This window comes from Etheostoma cragini, chromosome 11 (assembly GCF_013103735.1).
Source record: "Etheostoma cragini isolate CJK2018 chromosome 11, CSU_Ecrag_1.0, whole genome shotgun sequence".
NCBI classification, from domain to species: Eukaryota; Metazoa; Chordata; class Actinopteri; order Perciformes; family Percidae; genus Etheostoma; species Etheostoma cragini.
In genome coordinates, this window is record NC_048417.1 from 22,299,998 (window position 1) to 22,324,257 (window position 24,260).

Consider the following 24,260-nt stretch of genomic DNA (forward strand, 5'->3'; position numbering starts at 1 on the left):
ACATCAACCAGCTCCGACTGGGGGATCCCGAGGCGTTCCCAGGCCAGGTTGGAGATATAATCTCGCCACCTAGTCCTGGGTCTTCCCCGAGGCCTCCTCCCAGCTGGATGTGCCTGGAACACCTCCCTAGGGAGGCGCCCAGGAGGCATCCTTACCAGATGCCCGAACCACCTCAACTGGCTCCTTTCGACGCGATTCAGTTGCTTACTTACTTACCCGAATTCCTGCAGTGAGAATGCACAAAATATATTTTTGCTTCAACTGCTTTCTTACAGGGTTACTTTCATTGCATACTTGCTTATACATTTCCACTCATTCAACCATTTTTCCTTGTTATAACAGCGCTATTTGTGTACATCCGTTATTGTGTTTCTCTCTCTCTTTCTCTCTCACTCTCTCTCTCTCTCTCTCTCTCTCTAGTTTTCTAGGAATTATGACAGGTGGCTGGCCAACTTATTATACAAAAGTGGAAGCAAACCTGATCAATACAGATATCATGAGCCTTAGACAGATTCAGGATATACTACAGGCATCGTGGATCAAATACAGGCCGGTATCAGGTTTTTGTTCCTTATATTATTGTAATGTCCTTTTGAGTTATGTGAGATTGAGAGTAAATGCACACATTCACTGTTTGTATGCATGGTAGGTAATTTTTACAATGAAATGCTGAATCAAAAGTATATTTAAAGGATTAAATGACACTCACTGATGTTTCAGCAATTGTAGAAGGCTGCAGTTGATTAAGCCGACAACACTATCCGACAACCAGTTTTTAAACCAGAATGAATCAGTGATTTGCATAATTATTAAGCATTTATTTGGCCATCCTTTATGATATTAGGTGTTGATCATGTAATTTTCCTAAATAAATAAATAATAATAATGAATACTAATACTAATAAATGAATAATAATAAATAATAAAACATGAATAGGGTTAACTGCAGTAGATGTGAAAGAAATGCATGAAAGTTGGGACAATCAATAGTGTGGAATTCACTTGAAAACAGGAAATAAACAGAGGTATGAATTAATATAACTTGTATGCCTTTCTGCCACATCTACAGCAGTCAGATTCACTGTATTCACTCAGAAGGAATCACTGCACATGGCCAGGAACTGGAAATGACATTTTGAACATGTTTAGAGGCTATAAACATGTTTAAAACTTGCCCTGTTGAAGCCTATTGGGTGTTAACTCTAGCAGGAGGATAACATGGTGTAGACAGCACCGATTGGTTTCATTTGTCTTGCTACTGATTATTGTAATTCTCTATATATGGGTCTGCACCAGAAATCTTTAAATCGGCTCCAGCTAGTCCAAAACGCAGCTGCTCGCCTTTTAACTAAAACAAAAAAACATGAACACATAACGCCAGTACTGGCCTCCCTCCACTGGCTACCTGTCCGTTACAGGATAGATTTTAAGATTTTATTGCTTGTTTTTAAGGCCTTAAATGGTTTAGCGCCATCTTACCTGGCTGATCTTTTATGACACCATTCTCCAATCAGAACGCTGAGGTCGTCAAATCAGCTTCTATTGGACGTCCCTAGATCAAGGTTAAAAAATAAGGGCAATAGAACCTTTGCAGTGGGTGCCCCCACCTTATGGAACAACCTCCCCAGGCATATTAAAGCTGCACAGCCTATACAAACGTTTAAATCACTGCTTAAGACGCACCTGTTTACTGCAGCTTTTAACCCTCGTTAACCTGGATTATGAAGTTTTAAAGTGTTGTTGTTTGTTTCCCCCATGATGTGTTTTGGCTGGAGTGTTTTTTACTCTTGTTATTTATGTATTTGACATTGACCCTGTTCAGAACTTTGGTCAACTGCTGTTGTTTTTAAATGTGCTATAGAAATAAAATTGACATTGACATTGACATTGACGGCTGAGTCATTGTGAATGGATCCAGCAGGCTCCGTCTCACGCGCTGTTACTCTCTGAACTGAAGTTAGTTGTATTCAGTAACTTCCTCTGTGTTTTTTGCTGTTGCAGCCGCGATAGCAGAGTTACCAGCAGAAATACTGGTACAAATACAGGTTTTCGTCTCATGCTTAACAATATACAGCTGTGTTAATAATAATTAAAACTGTGGACAAATCTCAGAAGCGTGGATTGGTGTTTCGGTGGAACACAGGCGCTGACGCCGCTCTGTCTCTGTTGGGTCATGTAACGCAAATTAAATCATATCGATAAAAACAACATTGCTTTGTTTGTGGAGAGGCAGCGGATGCAACCTAGAGGAAACATTTTTAGTCGCACCTTAGAGCCCTGTGAGCTGACAAACACTAATTGGCGCCCTAGAGCCCTGTTAACTAGCAGACACTAACTAGCACCGACAACTTCTGTTGTCTAAAAAACAACACAGACGGGACAAAATGTTGCGTTTACTGGTAAACTGGTAAACCTTGAGACCAACCTATAACCGACTGCTATCTGTTGTGGAATTTTCCTCCCGTTACTCTGTCCTCTGGGACTGTCTACATCTAGGAACTAAGCTGCGTGGTGCAGGAAACAACTCTGACTGGCACATGATCAGACAGTGGTTTGCAGAGCGGTAGATGGGCTTTGCAAAACAACTTCTATTCTATGAACGGAATGACGCATTTAAGAAAATCGCTCGATTACGCAAATTTGATCATGAGAAGCCAAAATTGTGATTAAAATTTGATTAATTGTGCAGCTCTATAAAAACATACCTGTATGTGTGTAGGAATCACTTTTGCCTGATAAGCACAGGAAGAGTAGCTGTTGCACGGATGACAAATACTGGCAAACAAAATAAACAAATAGGATTACTCAACGAGGGTAGTGCGGTCTAAAAATTACTGTGAATGGAAGGCTCAATGGCTCCTGTGGTTTGAATTTCAAGGCTTGATTCTCTCTCTCTCTCTCTGAAAGGCTTGTAAACATAAATCACAAATACAGATTGTGCAGAATGAAAATCTGTTGCATCTAACCTTCAACTGCGGTCTCTGAGACCCCATGTAAAATGAAGAGAACTCTGAAAATGTATGAGCAATTCCCATAAAATTAGGAAAAATCTTTTCTCTCAAATCTTTTTAAAACTATTATAATGGGCCCGAGGGACAGACAGTTTGACAATAGCGCACTTTCTATATATGCTTTAAACACTATGTAAGCAACATCACACTTCTGTTTTTAGTGTCCATATTTTACTTAAACAGGAACATTAATGTTAACTATGTTCATTAATGTTAACTATGTTAATATTTGCAACTACTGATACTTGAAATCTGAAGATCTGGTCTTGAATTGAAAATAAGTCAAACTCACAAACTTGTTCTTAGAGTGGGTCCACAAAGCATGAGTTTGTAATGAAAACACTCCCTGTGCATGCTGTTACATTAGGAACGGAATTGATTGTGTCCTGGAGTTGGCTGCCACCATGTGGTGACAGTAAAGCAGTGCATGTGGTTACCATACATCTTCACCTGTTTTTTGTTTTTTTATCCTTTGTCTGTTAAAGGTTTTTGTCGGATTGTCTTTCCCATGTGAAGGCCCCGCCCCATTGGAGGCCTTAGCCAATGGCTGTGCTTTTCTGAACCCCAGGTTACACCCACCGCAAAGTAGCCTGAACACAGAGTTCTTCGATGTAAAGCCTAACATCAGATAGAGGTGAGAGGCCCTCACCATGATCTGACAAACAAAACGCTTTTACATGTGTAGATCCTAGAACAGTCTCTATTATATTCAATCAAATAAAGAAGAATCAAGAAATGAAACCCAACATGGAAATCAAGCTACTGTCTCCACCAATTAGAAATTATACTTGTTTTTTGAAGATATAAATTAATAGCAAGCACACTGTGTGGTTAAATTTCACTGTTGGTGTTGCAGGTGACATCCCAACGTACTTATGCCGAGGCCATAAGAGACCCCTATGTATGGATGGTAGATATGCACAACTCCACAGATGTGGAGAGCTCTCACTGCTATCCTTAATCAGACTATGAGCCTCCAAATAGTGTGTATCCCACAGCACAGTGGAACTACACTCAACATGATGAATACAGAACTAAAGTTTGTCTATAATATATCTATTATTGTAGTTTCGGATACAATACACATTTCAGATTGAGGCCAGAAGGCGTGGCGGATCTGTAAACCAGCATCTTTTCCACATATTGAAAGCGCCGGCAATCTTTCATCACGTTACTTTGCATACACATAAATCCTAATTTACTTTTGTCTTTTTCTGTGTATAAAACGTGATTTGAAATGTGCTGTATTCAGCGAGGGGAAACACTCCCACCTATCAAAAGAAATGCAGTTAAGCAACATCATGCACATAGTTCTGAGTAGAACTATTTTAGTTAAAAAAATTGTATGAAGGTAATTCTACAGTCTGTGTGTTTGGAGAGTGGACTGTTTCTTCGTCTGAATTTTTCAAGGATAATATCAGTATATCTGCTCTGTACTCAGGTCAGCTTTTTGTGCATTCTAAAACTAAACAGCAAATCATCAAAGAAATACTCTATGCACTATGCAGTCATAACAATTAGAAGGGGTTCAACCAAACTGAAAGTATAAACCTAAATCCACCCAGTTTACTAACCCTTTTAGAATATTCACATAGTACAAACAATAAAGATCCTATGACATGGTGCTCTTTGGATGCTTTTACATAGACCTTAGTGGTCCCCTAATACCATATCTGAAGTTTCTTTCCAAAAATTCAGCCTTGATGCAGAATTACAGCCGCTAGAGCCAGTCCCACAATGAGCTTTCTTTAGTATGTGCCATTTCTGTGTCTGTAGCTTTTGAGTAGGAGAGAAGGGGGGCAAGGTAGAGGTTGGGGGTGTGGCCTTGACCAACTGCCACTTTGCTCGTTTGAAAGCCATGATGTCTCTCTCTCATGGGTGGGCCAAATTCCCTGGGCGGGCAAAGCCGAGAAAAGGGAGGTAACTGATCTGGAGTCTTGCCTCTTATGAGGTCATAAAGGGCAAGACTCCAGATCGGTCCATCTGAGCTTTCATTTTCTCAAAGGCAGAGCAGGACACCCAGGGCTCGGTTTACACCTATCGCCATTTCTAGACACTGGGGAGCCATAAGCAGGCTGGGGGAACTCATTAATGTTCAGGCTAAATAATATTAAGGCTCAAACAACTCATAAAGTTAAAATTCCATGCCATGGAACCTTTAACATGTAGTAAATAATATATATTATATATTGATATTTTTTCACCATACAAGACAAAATTCCCACAAGCAAAAATGTATATAACAATGGTGTACACAGTATAGTTTTATTGAAACATTCTAGCCAATAACTTCAAATTAGAAATAGTCAGATGTTCACTTACCGTAATTCCCCAAATAAAATCGGAGGCCTTTATTTACCTGAACCGCAACCGGATTTTATTATAGCTAGGCCTTTATTTGTAATTGCATATGTTTGATAAGTATTATTGTTCATTCTTGTTTTAAGAAATATTTGCAAAAATATCCCCATATACAACAGCCAGAAGGGCGACAGAGCAATTTGGGTCAGAAATGATCCTGCACCACCACTGTGTCAGTTTGAACCCTGTAAACACACCAGGTATTTATTTTAAATATAGTTAGCCCACTACGGTATTGTTGGTAGATTACAACAAGTGCATACAGTGGTTCGGATCTGTGTCCACGTTCGGACACTTTCTGGCTAACGTTCTATCAAAATATCTGTTCAAATGCGAATTTTGTTGTTGTTTCAGTTAATTTAATGGTGTTAAACTAAAGTGTAAGTTCGTACTTTTCTAACGGTATATTGTTTTGATAAATTAGTTTTTTTTTACTTTTATTTGACCAGGAAAGTCCCGTTGAGGTTAAAAACGTCTTTTTCAAGGGAGTCCTGGCCAAGAGGCAGGCAAAAACACAATCAATTACATTTATTAAAGTTATACAACAATTGAAAACATCCACAATGTAAACAGGTCATTTCAGGTTCTCTCAATCTGGATTTAAAAGCATTAAAGGAAATAAGTTCAGATAATTTCAAGTCTTTTTGTAAAGAGTTCTATGAAGAAGGAGCGGAGTAGACGAAAGACCTTTTTCACAGATTTGTACGGGCAAATGGAACAAAGAGCAGCAAGTGATCATCTGATGGCAATGAATGCGAACCAACACTTCTCCATGTGATTAAACTCCTGATGTAGGATGGCAACACACCTAGCATGGCCTTATAGATAAAAATATGCCAATGCCCTGATCTCCTCTTTGACAGCGATGGCCATCCCACGCTGGAATACAATCCACAATGATGGGTTAGATCTTTACAATTTCTAATAAATCTCGGAGACGCATGGTACACAGTGTCAATCTTATGCAGACATTGTGCTGAGGCGGTCCAATACACCATGTCACCATAATCTAAGACAGAGGAAAATGTGGCAGTGACAAGCTGCTTTTTTGCTTTTAAAGTAAAACCAAATTTATTTCGAAAAAAAAAGGACAATTTGAGGTTAAGCTTTTACTTCATAACAGTTGGCTAAAGTAAGCTAAAACTGCTGATTTAGCCGTGCGCTACCCTTACCCTTACCCCATAATCGGACACAGCTATCTCCTTACTGTAAACAATGGGCGTATTAATGTGAGGTATTCGCATCAATGCAGTCAAACATTCTGGGATCATACTTCCGTCCTTCACAATAAAATTACACGCTTCAACAACTCTGAATTATGCAATAAATAATATTCAGTTTTGAGCCTATATCACCACCTGCTGGATGAACTGGATAAACAATTAGTGCATAAAGAGCACTTTATTTACAGTAGAAATCAGAAATTGAAAGATATCTACATGACTAAAAGTAATGATGCGTACTGCTTGAACCTTTTTTAAAACCTGTAGAGTGCATTTCTTTTGTTTGTTTTGTTTTGTTTTTTTATTTCTTCATCCTCCAACTTTTTTGTAACTTTACTTTTTATAGACAGCAGCTGCTTGTCTAGCTTTACAGAAATTAAATGATTGGACAAATTATTTTTGAAAAAAAAAAAAATTTGGCAAACTTTCTCCACAGCGCTGCAGAGGAGGATCTGGCTAGTCCACATAGCATTCTGGCATGAGAGAAAAACATGCTCTTGTTTATTGGCATTTCTTTAAACCAATCCCAATCATTTTGTGCGGCGCTAAGCCTCGAGAAGGAACTTGTTTTGGTGGAACGCGTACGTTCAAAGGTTGTTTTAGTCGTGCAACAGAAAACTCAGATTGGACAGATAGTCTAGCTAGCTGTCTGGATTTACCCTGCAGAGATCTGAGGACCAGGTAACCATAGTCCAAACGAATGCACCAAAGTTTAAAATTACAACACAAAGAAAGCAGAAGGAAACGGACATCCGGGTGAAAAGAGCAACATCCAACGGAATTTCCTGTGGCACCGGCGCAATCCCGGTATTGGAAGGTCGTGGATATAAATAGACCAGTTATTTATATTATTCTAATAAACTGACTTAATACTTATGATGTATGGGATTGGTGCTCATGGGCATTTGGTGCCTGTTGACCTAGTACCCACTCATCTAGTGACTGCTACAGGGCACACTGATATTGCGCCCTCATTCTATGTATGCTTTCCATGAAAGTTAATAAATAAATCAAACATGTCTCAACATTAAGCAGGATAAAACTTTATTAATCAATAAAACTTTGCTCTTTGACAAAGATATACCTCATAGTTATTTTACATAAATAAATGGTGTTTACATCATCTGTAATACCACTGATGTCATTACTGTACAAACAGACAAATAATAATTTGGTTACAGATCCATCATATTCATTGGAAATTCACTTATTTGTTGTATGTGTGTGGCTGCATTGCACTTGTAACCGTTGAAGCTGGAAGAGTTTTTATACGCCCATGCGAAGCTTGTTGAAACAGAAGTGGTTAGTATTGCTATCATTATTTTGTAAAACTAGGTCAAATTAGCAGGTTGGTGCATCTTCTGGGGCTGTAATAATACATCAATTCATATCTACAAGCTTAATTGAATGATACACACATCAGAAGACAGGACAGATGTTTTCAATGATTTGGCACAGTTCATCAAGCTGCAGAATGGGATACATTTCTGAGCTATTTCAATAGCAGTGAAATGAATTCAAATATATCATATAACTTGTCAAATGAATAGAGGTTCTGTGTCTGTTAAAAATACATGTTCAGAGGTCAAAGCCTAATGAACCTCTAGCGGCCTTTTAATGTGTGTGTTCAGACATGTCATTGGGCCCTAAAAAAAAGGCATTATAGATGGACGGACTTACAGTTATATTTAACATATTGTTTTGGTGTTCAGCTGCTGCACTGACCCCTGATTTACAGTAAGTGCAACTGCTTCAATGATCATCCATTATTAAGAAGTGTAACGGGTCCCAGTCCACAATCGGAGCACCCGGCCTAAATTCTATGTAGCGTGAATGTGCACAAGAGAAAGCGACACGGAAATAAAACAAAGTGCAAAGAAGAGAGGTAGAAAGGATTTTGTTGCCAAGATCAAAAAAGTCATATGAACACAATATAGTTGACAATATCAGCAATACAGCAAGTAAAGCAGACCGTTTAAATAGTTATTATGACTTTGTTCTGTGCCTCATGTGGTGGTTATCAGCATGTAAACACTGTGCTTTGCTAGTAAAAATGTGTAAAGATTGTCTCCTATGCATCAGAGGGGGGAACATTACAAATCACTGTGCTGTTGGTGAGTTGAAGTGGTGAGAGTTGATTCACACCTTCAGTCAGAGCTAAACCTTGTTGTTTACACAAAGAACTCTCACAAAAACTAAAGACTATATACCAAGAGAGTTGCATCTTGTCCAGTATGTCAACAGAGAGATGATAATTACAGTGCAGAGTGCATGTAGGTGCCTTCCGAATCACTGCCCAAGGCTTTGTAGCTGTGTTCAGACTTGGATAAATTTAGACTCTCCCCCTAGGATCCAGTGCGGTGAATACTAATCACAGCTTTTGTCATATGGCCTCCTCCACGAGGGGGCACACAAGCACTCTGGATCCACATTTACAGGAAGAAACCAGGCTGCAAAGTCATACACAATGTACACAGTTCACATCACTTTAAATAATGAATATGTATATTTGGTCAAGAGCTCATTTAATGTCAGTGTGTGTTTGTGCATTACACAAGATCTAGGAATTATTCATATAATTTTTTTTCCAAATGTGATTGATCTTAATACAGTTGTACAAAATCAATCCATATATTGAACTCCTTTCCTAAATCAAATTGCTTGTTTTGTGGGGTTTCCGTTGCTTCCTGACAAAAGTAATTTTTTTTTCTTCAGTTTCTCCCCCAAAAAATTTGATTGATTTTATAGCGGAGTTTATGACACCCACTAAAATTCATTAAAAAATAATACTGATTGGTGCCGGCAGGTAAGTAGTAGCTATCCAATTTAACATGTAAAATAATGTTTTGATTTGGAATCAGTTCTTCTTTTGACAGCTACTAATAAGTGATAAAGAAGCCTCGGACAGTGCTTTAAGATCCCACCTACATCCAGTCTGAGATTTCACTTAGTGCAAAAATGTACAGAAAGACTTATTTAATTTCACCAATAATCTACAGTAATATGTTAAACCACATTTACAGCATAAGCACTATAGAGTAAACATGTGCAACAATATGTAACATTGATCCTCCTGTACTTAAACTATACTCCAAAAAGCCTTTTATGTTGGCCATGAAGTACTACGACTATATTTGTGACATTTTGTTACTGATACACCCGGACAGTGTAATAAACATATTTACAGACTTTGTGGTTGGCATTTACATTCTGTTCATTGCACATAACAACGGATGATAAATATGGTACCATGCAGAACAAATGAGGTATAAGCAGGAATACGACACAAGTAGAAAGCACGGTCTCTGCAAATGATATATGCCAAGAAAATGATAGTCACACAGGCTACTTCATCTTTGTGATTGTGCTTTGTTTCATCTTAGGTTTGAGACTTTGTCTTATCCAACTTTTTGCATGAACTTTGCAGTCAAAACAAGGAAGAGAAAAAGAAAACATGGATACACATAATGTCATTGAAAGTAATAAATATCTCAGCTAGATTGACTTTAACATTACATGAGAATGACATGATAAATAATAATGTTACAGCAAATGCCAGAGACGATCCTGCAGAGTTTAATGCTTTCACATCTATTAATTATAAGCGTGACAAGGTGTGACAAGAAAAACACAAGATAAACATTAAGATGTGTATACGTTTTACCCTTTTAAAATGTATTTTGCTATTCATCAGATACTAGCTATTGCCTGGTAAAACTTTGTCAAAGTAAGTCTCTAGTAAAATAACAAAAAGATGCTGTATGGAGTTCATTAATTAACTCACTCTGGTATTTGGTTTTAGGAAATCAACCAAAAGATATGTACAATACATGGCAATGAAAAGTCCGCCAGTCAAATCGTTTCTTAGTTTTTAATCACCCCTTGTGTTAAAACGGGCACTGTGCTAAACTGTCAGCAACAAAAACCAGTGCATGAAGGAACGTTTTCCAATTTGTGATTGGATACATTACATACAGTACAGTAGGCTATGTAATGTATGTAAATTACATGTGCACTTTAGGTTTATAGCCATCATACGACAAATGTTTGTCCTCAGTGTTTCTTGTGCTCTTTTACTGCTTTTACCTTTTAGCAGTAGAGTTTAAAGATAAGCTCTCTGGTGCTTTTCACCTTTTGGACAAAGCAGTGTTTGCTGACTCAGAACTGCTCATTTGCATTGTCTAAGTCCTTTTTTTCCCTGTTTTCCATGTGCTCTCCATCTCTCAGCAACACATTATAGTGGCTGCTTTAAAGAGGGGAGGCTGGTGAGGTTTTGACAGGAATGGATTTAGGAAAGGTACACCTGTACTTAACAATAAATAGAAAAACAAAACAACCTTAAATCATAGTGAGCAGCCCTCAGCTGTTGCTCAGTTTGTACTTAAGATACAATAGGGAGACAAAAAAAAATCCTAAAAAGCTCATTCTATGTTTTCTCAAATACACTATGGGGAAATGTACTGTGTGTTTTGTGTAGGCCTCATTACAGTAAAATCTACCCTATTTGGAATTTTTTGAATTTTGATCCCCATTGGGCCTACCATGCCAAGAGCTGAACTGACAAGGACAAATCAATACAACGTTGTCTCTTGTGTTATAATTAGTGAATGCCATTATCTAAAAAGTGACTGCTGGATCCCCTGGTCGAACAAATCCAAAGCTCCTGCTGGTAGACAGGAGTCTCAGCTCTTGGGCATTTTTTATTCTAATTCTAATCTCTTCATTTTTGAGATGGTGGTTTTAATGGACAAAAAGTATAGAAGGACTGAACAGAAGAACTCTACTTAAGTGTTTTCTCTTCAGGATGTGGTCTTCAATCTCGTCCTTTTTCCTTCAAGTCTCTCAGTTGCTGCATTTGTGTATGCATGCATGTGCATTTGTTTCTGTTGGAATGTATGAATGTACTATGTACAGTTTATACAGCATGTGTGTATATGTTTATGAGTATGGGAATGTGTAGTCTATATGCTGAAGGTGTATTAAAGTGTGTAGGAAAGAGAGAAAAGAGGATGAAGGGTAAGAGGCAGCCAGCAGTGTGTGTATGTGTGTATGTGTGTGCGTGTGTGTGTGTTTGTTTGAACCTGCTCGTCTGGCTAACACATACTCTCACTCAAAGCGTTCGTAGTTCCTCGTCTGTCTCACACGGGGCACCATGTCCTTCAGGAGTCTGCAGACACAGAAACAAGCAAACTCATTGGAATGTATGAGGAAATCCAAATTGCAGAAATTACTTCTGCAAGGTGTCTCGGCCTGTTTTGGAGGCACTCAGAAGTCAGTGTAGCCAGTACAGAGCTGTCAAGTTGACATTTGAATGTGGCATTTATAGAATATGGACTGACCTCATAGATTAAAGAACCTAATGACATATACAAATCAGTAGGCCCAAGAAATGTTCTTGATTAAGAAATGTTAATCTTACTTGATGCCATATGCCAAAATGATGAGTCCAATAACAACCCCCATGGTGCCATCCAAAAACCAGACATCAGTATGGTGCTTGAAGACTTCCGCGCTGATCAAAATGGAAAATCCCATAATTGAACCGACCATAGAGTTGAACCCTATAAATCAAAAACAACAAGTCTGTTTGTATAGTATTGGATGAGTACGTGTTAGTTTCCCTTGCCCAAACTTAAATACTCATTACTAAACCTGATAATGACCCATCAAAAGGATTTACGCAGTTATTATTGCAGTTATTATCAATAGTGGTTAATCAAGGGGCAATCTATTTTGGTGTTAAAGGCTTGTAGGATATTGTGTTTGATTCACCTATTCGCTTTCGTGCTGAGATTCAGATCTTGTGTCTGTACAGTAACTGAAGTTATAGCCAGCCGCCAGTTAGCTTAGCTCATAGCATAAAGACTGGGCAGAAGACAAACAGCTAGCCTGGATGCCTTCAAGAATCTTCTCATTAGCATGTTACATGGCAATTGTTTAAACTGTACAAACGTGTAAAAAAAATGACAAGATATGGTATTTACAGAGGGGTTATGGTCCAAACGGCAATTTTCTTTTCCTGTGATTGCCTAGTACTCGTTGCCTTTGTTGGTTACTGATTAGTTAGTGATTTAGGTTAGTGATTAATTATTTAAGGTTAGGTTAGCCAATCAGAGGCAGAGGAGGGCAGATTATGCCTTTGCCCTCCTGGGAAGAAAAAAAAATGTTGCGCCCCGTAATATTTCTTGTCCAAGCACATTGACTTCCTGGAGGTCATTCATCAGCATAACGGTTGCCAGGCATCCAGCTTTAGAGGAACCGATGGATGGATATATTGACCTGCGGACAGAACCAGGCTAGCTTGTTAAGCTTACTGCCTGCTGGCTGTAATAGTTCATGTTTACCATACAGACATTACAATGGTATCCTCTCAACTTTTGTCCAAAAAGCAAATGGGATGTGGGATGTTTTTGGAAACGCTCAAATATGAATGGATTGAACTGCTACATCATTGTTTAATAAATCTACTGTATTTGAGTTACCTTGTATAGCTACCAATGTTTTTTTTTTATAATTACATTTCTCTTTGTGTGAAAGCCAGCACAGTGGGTTATTGTCTCGCCTGCAGTTAGTGTATGGTCTTGTGGGAAATAAACCCAGTCTCTGAAAACAGCAACCTCAGGTTTATTGGATTGATACCCTGTGTGTTCTGAGACCTGGGGATAGCAGTGCTGGGTTTTTTGTGTGCGTGCGTGCGCACACTGTGCTTTTGTTCACATGCCGCATGTGATGCTGCATGTGCCTATGAGCAGCCTGTGGGTCATAACCTTTTCAGTTCTTCCAATCCAGCTGTGAGAGCAATCTTCTCTCACATACAAACATAGAAACACACACTCAGTTTGGTGGCTCTGGTTTTAAGGCTTGGAACTCTGATAAGAGTATTTCAAAGTTATGCTACTTTAAAACACTAGGCAGATTTCAGTGGGAAATATTGTACTTTTACCTCCATCACATTTATTTGACAGTAGCTTTTGAAGGCCTATAATGAGCATGTAAAATGTGATGCATTATTATACAGTAAATTAAACTAGGCAACAGCATATACAATATAAAATTGGCTCTGAAATGGCTTCGACAAGTAAATGCAAGAGTAATAATAAACCAATAAAAACATTTCTAATAATATAACTGACAAGGGCCATTTTCCTGCATAACAAATTATTTTTTCTTTTGATACTTTTGCTGATAATACTTATCTACTTCTACACAATCTGCCACTTGGATTTCCCTACATACTGTGCATATTATTTTATTCAACTGTAAATCTTGCTTTACATAGCATGCAAAAATTGGCTATTTCACAAAAGTCAGTATTGTAACTGCTCTGGTTTGCTGTCATAAGCAGGAGAGACACAGACATTGACACTATAAGGCTGAAGAAATGACTAATGAGTGATGGGGGGGGGGAGATAACTTTCCTGGGCATAGTATATCCTCTTGCTATTCGGTAAGCATCCTAAGCTTCGTTAAGACCTCAGAAACTGGTGTGCTATTCGCCTGCCTGCGTGCATGAGTGCGTGCGTGAGTGCGTGCGTTCGTGTCCTACCGTCAGTGATAAGTGCCCGGCTAGTCAGCACTCTTCCCAGCATGAACTTGGCCACAGCCAGCACAGCACATGTGAGCCCGCTCACTATAGACACACTGAAGAGAAAGTCATCCTACAGGGGAGAGAAGATATGCACATAGTATCTATAAAACAAACACTAAAGAAGAACATGAACATAATCAGTCAGACAGAAAGATCCACAAAGCTTTTCTAAGCTCAAACATTAATACACACACACGACTTGGTGCATAAACCGAAGGTCATTTAGATGGCGCCTTCCAGTGATATGAAGGTCTGGTGTTTTTAAGTCTCAAACAGACTCAGCAAAAACTAGCACTCGTCCCAAAGAGCATCTCTATCAGATTTAATATGGCCAACAGGGACCAGAGAGACGAGGAGGAGAGAAAAATAAGAAAGAGAGAAACTAAGACCAATAAGAGACACGTAAGAGAAGAATCCAAATCTATTGTTTGTTTCAGACTTCATCTTTGTTCACCAGATTTTTTTAAGGCTATTTATACCAGATATTCAAAAAAGCACAAGTGTTACTAATAACACTGACTACGTTTACATGCACAAAATATTCCGGTTTTTGTCCTTATTCCAAAAAAAACTATATTCTGACTTAAATGTCTAATGGGAAAATTACATTTAAGCAATGATTTCATAAATTCTTCTATAATATGCATGTATTGTTGATTATTCACATATGTCTTTCAGGGTGTATGACTTTTGAATCTCTCTATGTGTCCTCCCTGGGGGAGAAGATGACTGTTTGTCTTTGCATTTTTCCTCCAAGGACAAATGCCACAAAGTGTAACAGAAACAGTTGTCCAGAGCTATGTTTATCATAGCAGGTCCCAAGTCTAAAGACACAAGTTGTTCTTTTCCAGGTAACGACCAGTAGAGAACTTTGACACACAAAGGGCAGATTCAGAAAGACGTAACAGCTCCCACTTGTCTGCCTTGGAAGATTAATTGTTATTCTAAGATTAGACTGTTTTCCAAATAAGGTATTCTTTTCTCTGGGGAAACAGGTTATAAGGCAAGAAACTGTAGTTGTATTTTGCGAGACGCTTGACACTCTGTAGCTGATATGTGCATTGTGAAAACCTTTCTTGAAATTGGATTTTTCTCTGCAGAAAAAACTTCACCGAAGACTAAAGCAGCCTGTCCTTATTTTGTTTCAAAGTCTCACTTCCAACTAATTCCTCTCTCGCTGTACAAGAAACTTCCACAACAGCTGTTTACATGGCTAATTAAAGTGAGTATTACACTATAGTCCCATTTACATGCAGCCGTTCCAGTCAAGTGTCACAGTAAGCCATGACAGTGTGACAATGAGTCAGCATGCACAATACCAGGACCCAGAAAGTAATCCAGCTAAATAGAATTCATCCATCATTCATTGCCAAGAAATTTGGTAGATGCTAGATCGCATCCGATACATGTGTCAATATCAACATGAGCATACTGCGCAGTTGTCAACACTTAGGCTTTAACACTAGCCAATAGACGTTGCTGTGTTGTTTGTTTCCCATACACTCTTGGTTGTTAACGTTAATTTCTAACCAATTTCAGATCAAATTCATGTTGGAACATGTTTGAAATGGTTAGTTTGATTTAGCCATGTTGTTGATTTGGCTGAGAAACATGTAATCTTGGTTGCCGATGTTCATTTCAGACATTCTTTTGGACCAATTTCTAGCTGTGTAGTTTTGGTAAGGAAGCCTTTATTGGTGATTTTTCACAGTAAAAAGTGACGCTATTCTCTTTCAGCTGCACTGACGGACGGGAAGGGAAGCCCAAATGTAGGCGTTTACATGTGTATCGGGTGCAATCTATCATCTACCAGGAAGTTCCACTCCAACTATACATCTTTTGGATTTACATGCACATGAAATAAATCAGAAAAGCATAACATTTTTTTTTTGTCCTTATCTGAACAAAGTTTTTACACAAGTGCCATTTTTATCTTAACCCTCATGTTGTCGTTTTGGTCAAATTGGCCCTGTTTTCAGTTATTTGTTTTTTTGTCACAAAAATTGGACTGCCTAAATAAGCGTCGGAAATGCAAACATTAAAAACATCAAAAAACTTTGGAAAAAACAACAAAAACACCCACAACATTGAAAAAGTGAAAAAAATGTGGGGAAAAGCGATAATGTTTGACGGAAAGAAACCACAAGGGTTAATTTGCCAGTATTCTTCTTGAGTGCGTCCATCTTATGGACAGAATAGTGAAGTTGTAGACATTAATTACTAACATCAGACCTTATATTATGTATTTATTCAATAATCAACACACTCATGGTCCACCCACACAGGTGCTTTCACTTAATTTGCTTGATTAGAGTCTTTGTAACGACTGTGCTTGACAACTTTTTGTTACACCTGATCAATATTAATGGTTTGTGAAATATGGTGACCTCTAGTTATTCCAGCATATTTTGACCAGCAAGTGATTGAGTGTGGGTAAACATGGTATTTAAGAGTGGAATAGCTCTTTTCCACAAAAGACAGCAAAGACAGAAAAAAATAACACCAATGCTAACAATTGCTGAGTTCCATTTATCTGCTTTAGTTTTAGGGTCCTTGTTTGTTAATGCTGCTGACACACTGTCACAGCTGACTGGGTGTAATGTTATTAGAAACAGCGTTTCCTACTATGAGAAGTTTAAATGGCACTACATAATATGTATTCAACTGTTTACTCTCCAGTGCGCAGCAAAACAGAAACTGAGGAGATTTATTGTTTGGCATCATCATAACATTAGCTCTACAGCTGCCATGACATTACAGACCGTTCTAAAATTGCACAATGATAACTTTCACATACGATGTGATGAATGGCATGTTAACAGAAAATACATGCCATGGAAGTTTGAGGCCATTATAAAGATACATTTCACACTAAAATAAAAGTATTACAGTAAATACACTGAACTTTCTGTAAATTTCAGGAAGGTCTGTCTGTCAGTGTAGTGTGTGTTTGTGTTATGAGCATATCTCTTGAACCGTAAGTCCAAAGGATTTCAAACTTGACAGTCTTTCTACGGAGACAGATAGATGATAGATGAAAGATGGTAGATAGATGATATATTTGTATTGATCCCAAAAAAGGGAAATTAGTGTTAAAGCAGCAAAATCAGTCACACAGCACACAATATAAATATAAATGAAATACTAGGATACAATATACATACAATCTACATGAAATGTACATGAAATAATAGGAATAAAATTTACAATAACAAAAACTATTTGAATATATACAGAATGGGTATACAAAAATGTGCAACTGCTTAAATAGTATGCTGTAATGTAAATAAAACACTTGTGCAGGTTGCACTAAGTGCAGTATTGTAAAGTCTTAGAGACTTATCTGACACCCAGGGATGAGGTTTTAAAAAGTTGTATTGCCTGTGGCAGGAATGACTTCCTGTAGCGTTCCGTGCAACATCAAAGCAGTCGGAGCCTCTTAGAGAAGCTGCTCCTCTGTTGGACCAATGTGGGGTGGAGAGGGCGGTCAGGGTTATCCATGATAGATACCACTTTGTTCAGAGACCTCCTCTCCACCCCAGCTTAAAATGTCTCCTATCTTCAGCCAATAAAGGAGCCAACCTTCCTGATCAGTTTGTTCAGTCTGTTTGTGTTGCTGGCTCTGATGCTGCTGCCCCAACAGACGGGGGAGGAGAACAGAGCGCTGGCCACAACCAACTGTTAGAACATCTCCAACATTCAGGTGGTAACAACAGACTGGTAGAACATCTCCAACATTCAGGTGGTAACAACAGACTGGTAAGACATCTCCCCACATTCTGCTGCACACGTTGAATGATCTCAGCTTCCTCAGAAAATTGAGTCTGCTCGTCCCCTTCTTGTAAACAGCAGTGCTGTTGATCTTCCAGTTCAGCCTGTTGTTGATGTTAACACCCAGGTATCTGTACTCCTCAACCATCTCCACCCAGAATTCAAAGGGGCTGCAAAGCCGTTTCCTTTTATCCTGAAGTCAATCATCGTCTCTGTGGTCTTATCCACGTTCAGCAGCAGGTGGTTCTTACCAGACCACTCCACAAAGTTATCCATAAGTGCTCTGAACTCTCCCTCCTGTCCATCCCTTAAACACCCAACAATTGGAACATCGGAAAACTTCAGAAAAAAAGAGTAAGTGCAGTGCCAAGTTTTATGTTGTGTGGATTAGAAAGCAAAAGATATTGTTAAATATATCGGTAAAAGAAGCACACATTGACTTTTGCCTCTAGCCACTGGCCACGCCCCCTCACATCCTGAGCTGAAATGTGACATACACGTCAGACCCACAAAAATGGGCAAAGTAGCAGTCTTTGAATTATAATAAACAAACGACAATTCCCAAATTTCAGGATGTTTCAGAATCTGTCAAGCCACCAAACCTGTAACGTAACCTGAAATGAACACGTCTGGTGGATGTTAAATTTAAGGGGTAAAAAAAAGGACCCCTTTTAGTTCTTTAGGCAAATTCCATATTTTGATTGTTAGACGTGTGTGTGTCATTACACGTACTGGATGTTTTTGTTGCTTCAGTGTGTGTTGTCCTCTCTGCATCTAGCACAGAGTCAGAGAGAACCAATCTCAGCAAGCTCTCTCCGTTTAATCAGGCACTAGACACAGACAGCCTGCCATGAGAGCAGCGAGCCGGGACGTGATGCGAATCAGGATTCCTGATTTTCTCCGCTCTCTGTGCGCTCAATGGGATTTTACAGCCCAATAATTCAGGGTAACGTTACAGTAGAACCACTTTCTTTCTGCTTTTATCTTCTGGCTGTTATATTTAAAAAAGGTGAACATTAAAATCACTTAGAATAAGAAACCAGAGAAGTTAAGTCAATAGCACTATCAACCGAGAAACATATTCAGCCTGCAGATTCCCCTTTCCTTTCTGAACATTGCCGTTTTTCTCATTAAAAAAGGAACATACCGGCCAATTTTTATGTTAATTTTGATCGGTATAATATGCGAGTACTTGCGATTGAAAAAGCCCGTCCTGAATCAGCGCAGGCAACACGGAGCAGCTACAGCTTTGTGTACAAGCTTCCACTGAGCTAAAACAGCAGTTTACGGGGCAAGTTTTAGAGCCTTTGTGCCTCGTAACAGACACACAATGCAATTAATATGTCTGTAAAACATGAACAGGGTCCTTATGTAACATCAAGATGCGTTTTTAAGTCAGACATTGTTTTAATTAACCTAAGCTATCTTGTTATTGCTGGTGGTTAGCTTGCTTGCTTGGTCAGCTGCTGGAACTAGCTAGCTGTTAGCTGCTAGCTGCTATTGATAAGTGTGTTCAGCCGGGCTTTTGTGAAAATCACAATGCAGCAGTTCCCTGTGAATTTGTAGGTCATCCATTTTGTGTGTGATGAATCCGTTTTTGGTGAGTAGGAAGCTTAGCAGTGTTGATCTGTGTGGTAGATTCCTTAGCCAGGCAGGCACACTTCATCCCCGCCATCCTCGCCGCCCTCAGCTTACAACAATCCCCCAAGCACTGGGTGGAGGGGGGTTATGGCCTAAGTTGACCAGATTTCTCAGACAAAATCCGGGGACATTTTCAGCTCAGAAGCTTATTAACCTCCCAAACAAGTAATGTTTTTACTTTTGTAAACTTAAAACGGGGACACTAGACTCACCACTGCTGCTACTTCTTACTTCACTCCACTACGCCTCAGAGGGGAATGTTTCAAGATAGAAAGTCCTAATATTTCAAGATAAAAAATCCTAATACTTCAAGACCAAAAGTCCTAATATTTTTAAGATAGAAAGTCCTAATATTTTAAGACAGAAAGTCCTAATATTTCAAGACAGAAAGTCCTAATATTTCATGATGTTGTAAAGTACTGAACTACTGACAGCTTTTGCTTTATTGCTCAAGGCTTGTTTCTGCAACAGCTCATAGAGAATCAGATACAATAAAAACTATTGAGGACAGGTTTTCCTTTGACATTGATGCACTATTAAACGAGATGTCTCCAGTCGGCAGAAACAAGCTACAATGTGAGTTAATAGGATAATTGTCTAGCTTGTATTTACGTTCATAAAAGTGCTTGTTTTGCTGCTAACAGGCTCAGATTAATATTCTAAGGGTCTGACAACATTATGGAAAGGATTTCTAAGGAGGTCGACCTTTCTGTTAAAGATAAAGATTCTTTAAAAAAAATAAAAGTCTGCGAAATTGCATTTGCTAAACCCACCATGACTCCAAGTAAATAATCAGTGATTTTAGCATCGTAAAATATGGCTTTCTAAAACATCTCTGGGCACCGCTGGCTCTGGCTGCCATGAGCCTGCGTGTGTAGGGTGTGCGACCATTGTCTACGTTTTGTCAGTATTTTCTTTCTTTAATTTTTCGGGTCTGTCAGTCAGTGAAAACCGGGGACATTTCCGGGGACAGATCGAGCCGGGGACAGATCGAGCCGGGGACAGGTCGCCAAAATCGCGGACTGTCCCCGGAAACCTGGGCCGTGTGGTCCCCCTATTATAGCCTCAACAAAAATAGGTAACTGAGCACCGTAGTGGTTATGACCATATCAGTAACTATGTAACTACATGGAAACGGACTAAATATTCATGTGGCTTGCACAGGTATAGCGTTACTGCCAGCGGTAACTCACCCTTGGACCAGCGGCTTCATCTGCCTGCTGCACCTCTCTGTGTGCTTCTTTCCAACTTTTCTAGAGTTCTTTGTCTGTATTCTCAAGTCCGAAAAAATAAGGATGACCATCAAACTCAAATTGCTCTTCTGTGTGTTGTATGTCAGCTATATTCTCCTAGTTACGTTACTCCAAGCTTCTTCCTTTGTGAAGAACTCCATGAATAACTGAGTCCGCTCTTCCCCACACGCACGCACACATACACACACGCACACACACACACACACACACACACAATCTGCACACTGTTAGCTTCGTTTTCCTGCTACAACTAAATTCCCAGCAGACAGCGCGAGGAAACAGCTAGCCTTTGGTGCAGCTAATTGCACTTAAGAGGCACAAACACACTCTAAAACTTGCCCCGTTAACTGCCGTTTTAGCTCAGTGGAAGTTTGTACACGTAGTTGCAGCTTCTCAGTGTTGCCTGCACCGATTCAGGTCTGGGTTTTTCAATCGAAAGTACGAAAGTATTTATAGTAATAAAGATTAACAAAAAAATTGGCCGGATTTCTCCTTTAACTATTTGTCTCTTTGTCATGCACGCTGTCCTGCAGACATGTACAAACAGAGCACATAAATAGATCACAGTTAGTTTGATAAATTACCACTGACTTTTGTTTGTGGAAAACTTCTATTAAACAGCCTGTTTCAACCAAAAGCCCAAAGAAAGTGGGGCTATGAATGAACAGTCTGAAACCCCTAAAGCAGTGAAGACAGACATAGTAATGGAGGGTGACAGACTAGGGTAGAACCAGAGAGGTTACAGAAAGAGTCTGGATGTAAAGTTGGGGATGCGGGACACGAAGGAGATGGGATATGGAGGGAGGGGACAGATAGAGTGTCAAAAAATAATGAATGGGAAAGTAGACAGAACCTGGATAAATGAGACAGAATGAGATGTACTACACTCCTGCATCTACGACATATTGCCAAGTAGCCTGTAAGAGTATTTTGCATAAAAAGACAGATTGCTCTCAAACAAACGGATAATCAATCAGATGCCGGTGGAGACAGAGAGTGTTCGGACCCAGATTGAAATAGAAGATGCAGTACAAAGAAAGTGAGGTAAAGGGATAGAATGTCAAAAAGACAGACAGTCGTAATAGGCTCCTGCCGGTGTCAGGAAGCTCCCCTGAGACCTAACATCCCCAGTTCTATTAACATAAAGGAACTGGAGCATCTAACAGTCTGCAGAATAGCTGCAGCCCTCAGCCTGCTTCTCTGCTAGCTTTGGTCTCTTGGAGTGTTATTTGTGGTCAAAGCAAACCTCAATGAGTCATTTTATTTCACACCATCTAACATGTGCTTGAAAATGATTAAAAAAAAACACACACTTGGTTTGTCTGGTACAGTTATTTATACATTCTCACATGAGGACTCTTCATATTTATATTTCCTTTTAAATCTCATTACATCCACAAAATTGCCAGTGACAAGAGGAAAAACGACTGTACAACGACTGGTGCATCCATTACCAGCTAGGTTATAACCGATCTGCCTCTTAGGGTGATGGCCAGTATTTCTGGCTTTTAGGTGTAGCAAAGGGATATCAAGGTGCTCGTCTGTGCGCTAGTAACTGTTTACAGTCTGATTAGCCACTTGGGACGTGAGAATGGAGTTGGAAAGACAACGTCTACATTCATTTCATTTTGAAAAAGCTTATAAAGACTAAATTGTCATTGCAAGATGGTGATGGGTTCAGAGATTGCATTTTGACCAATGCATTCTGTCTCTTTTCCTCTCCACACAGACTGTGTACCTGCATGTCACCAAAGCCCGCTCAAACATGATTGGTCAATACTTCTTAGGGTTGCAAAAAGCCTACAAACGGGAAACAAAACTCTTCCAATCCCAAGAACCTCGTCTCATTGCCTACAGCCGCATTCACAGTTGGCACATTGGACTTTTGGAGTGATTAATGGCACAGCGGAAAGATTTGCACAAATGATGTAAGGCTAAAATTGTCTTTGCTTTTGGAGTAAATAGAGCTTAAATTTACTTTCTGTGGATATTTTTTAAGAGTCATGGTCAGAAATATATTGAAGAGAACGCAAACTACATGCACAAAGAACATTTGCATTACAATAAACTACGAGCAAGAAACTGTCTTCATCTTTGGTTTAGAGTTTTGTCCCTAGTGGCACTATGGAGCTATGTTTTTATTGACGGGCATATCTCGTATCGATAGTGTGCTATATATATATATAGTCTTATTTTAAAATTTCTTTTGGCTTAGACTTGAAAGGGGAGAGAGAGGGGGAATTACATGAACCTGTGGCCGCTGCGTCAAAGACTAAGCCTCTTTACATGGACACACGATCTACCAGTTGCGCCACCCAGGCACCGTTTCTTTTTATTTTAAGTATATATATTTCTTAAATTGCATGTGGTTCATGAGGAAGGAAATGCTTTCAACAAATGCGTTAGGCCTAAAACACTTTCATGCGTTTACAAGAAAACGCCACATGTTAAGGGCCAATTAGTGTAACAAGTCTAAACTGTACCTTTCAGCTCAACGTTGTTGTAAAAGGAAAGACATTTCTGGATTTGGTAGCGCTGCTGGGCTCTATAACAAAATCAAAGATGCACCTTTGACCTCTTGGCATCACTTGTTAGTGAAATGGACAGATGGAGAAGGTAAATCATTTATAAACCAAAGAGGAGGGTTCTAAGCAAAGACCTGGGAAGGATGCGATGGACCCTCCCCAAACAGTGTGACGATGGAAGAGCTGGGCTGTACCCCAGCAACAGAGAGATGAGACTATTCTGAGACATTGTTCATATTCCCCTCCAGAGAGGGGTGTGTGCACGATGTGTGTGTGTGTGTGGGGGGGGGGGGGGGGGGGGGGGGGGAAGAGATAAAGACTATGCATGTCTGTGTCAAAGAGAGAAGAGGAACAATAGTCAGGTGGAGGGAGACAAAAACACCGACGTCACAGCAGCTACAGCAGAGGGCTATAAAAAGATACGGCGCTCACAACAATGAATGATGCGTGTGCACATGTTTGGGTTGCTCTCTGTACCTGTTCTTCATCTGTCTTTGTTGACTCAAATAGGGAGCATATGAAACTCAAGGATCTTGTTTATTTGTATTCATTGTGCCAACTTGCGTGTGGTATGCATGTAAAGTTGTACAGTATGTTCCTACTTATTTCTGTAGCCTCTTGGCCAGGTCATGTTTGTAAATGAGAAGTGGTTCTCAAACACTTTACCTGGATAAATAAAGGTTAAAAAAAAATGTGTGTGGGAGGATGTGTGCCGTAAACTCACGTGCTATGTTTCTCATAAACATGTCTGTATTATTGAGGGAATAGCCAGGAGCAGCTACCGTGTTTTGTGCCATTTTCAATAAAATATTGTAAAAAACAAAGAACGATGCAAGGTGTAAACTGCTGCACTGGCACGGCATTTGAAATCCGTAAAACAAATATTT

The 24,260-nt window shown here is 39.3% G+C and overlaps 1 protein-coding gene and 1 long non-coding RNA gene across 2 annotated transcripts in view; one reads left to right on the forward strand and one right to left on the reverse strand.

Annotated features, from left to right (window-relative positions):
- The first annotated feature begins 1,734 nt into the window (after window positions 1-1,734).
- LOC117953543 lies at window positions 1,735-20,734 on the forward strand. The gene is made up of 3 exons (XR_004658637.1): window positions 1,735-1,746; window positions 6,865-6,876; window positions 20,659-20,734. It is a non-coding gene; the product is annotated as an uncharacterized LOC117953543 (long non-coding RNA).
- LOC117953542 (transmembrane protein 163-like) overlaps window positions 7,623-24,260 on the reverse strand; it is a 70,980-nt gene continuing 54,342 nt past the window's right edge. The window contains exons 6-8 of the mRNA XM_034886682.1: window positions 14,142-14,253; window positions 12,015-12,156; window positions 7,623-11,762 (exon numbers count right to left, since the gene is read on the reverse strand). Coding sequence (XP_034742573.1) covers window positions 11,702-11,762; window positions 12,015-12,156; window positions 14,142-14,253 — 315 coding nt within the window. The 3' untranslated portion in view covers window positions 7,623-11,701. The remainder of the gene's footprint in view (window positions 11,763-12,014; window positions 12,157-14,141; window positions 14,254-24,260) is intronic.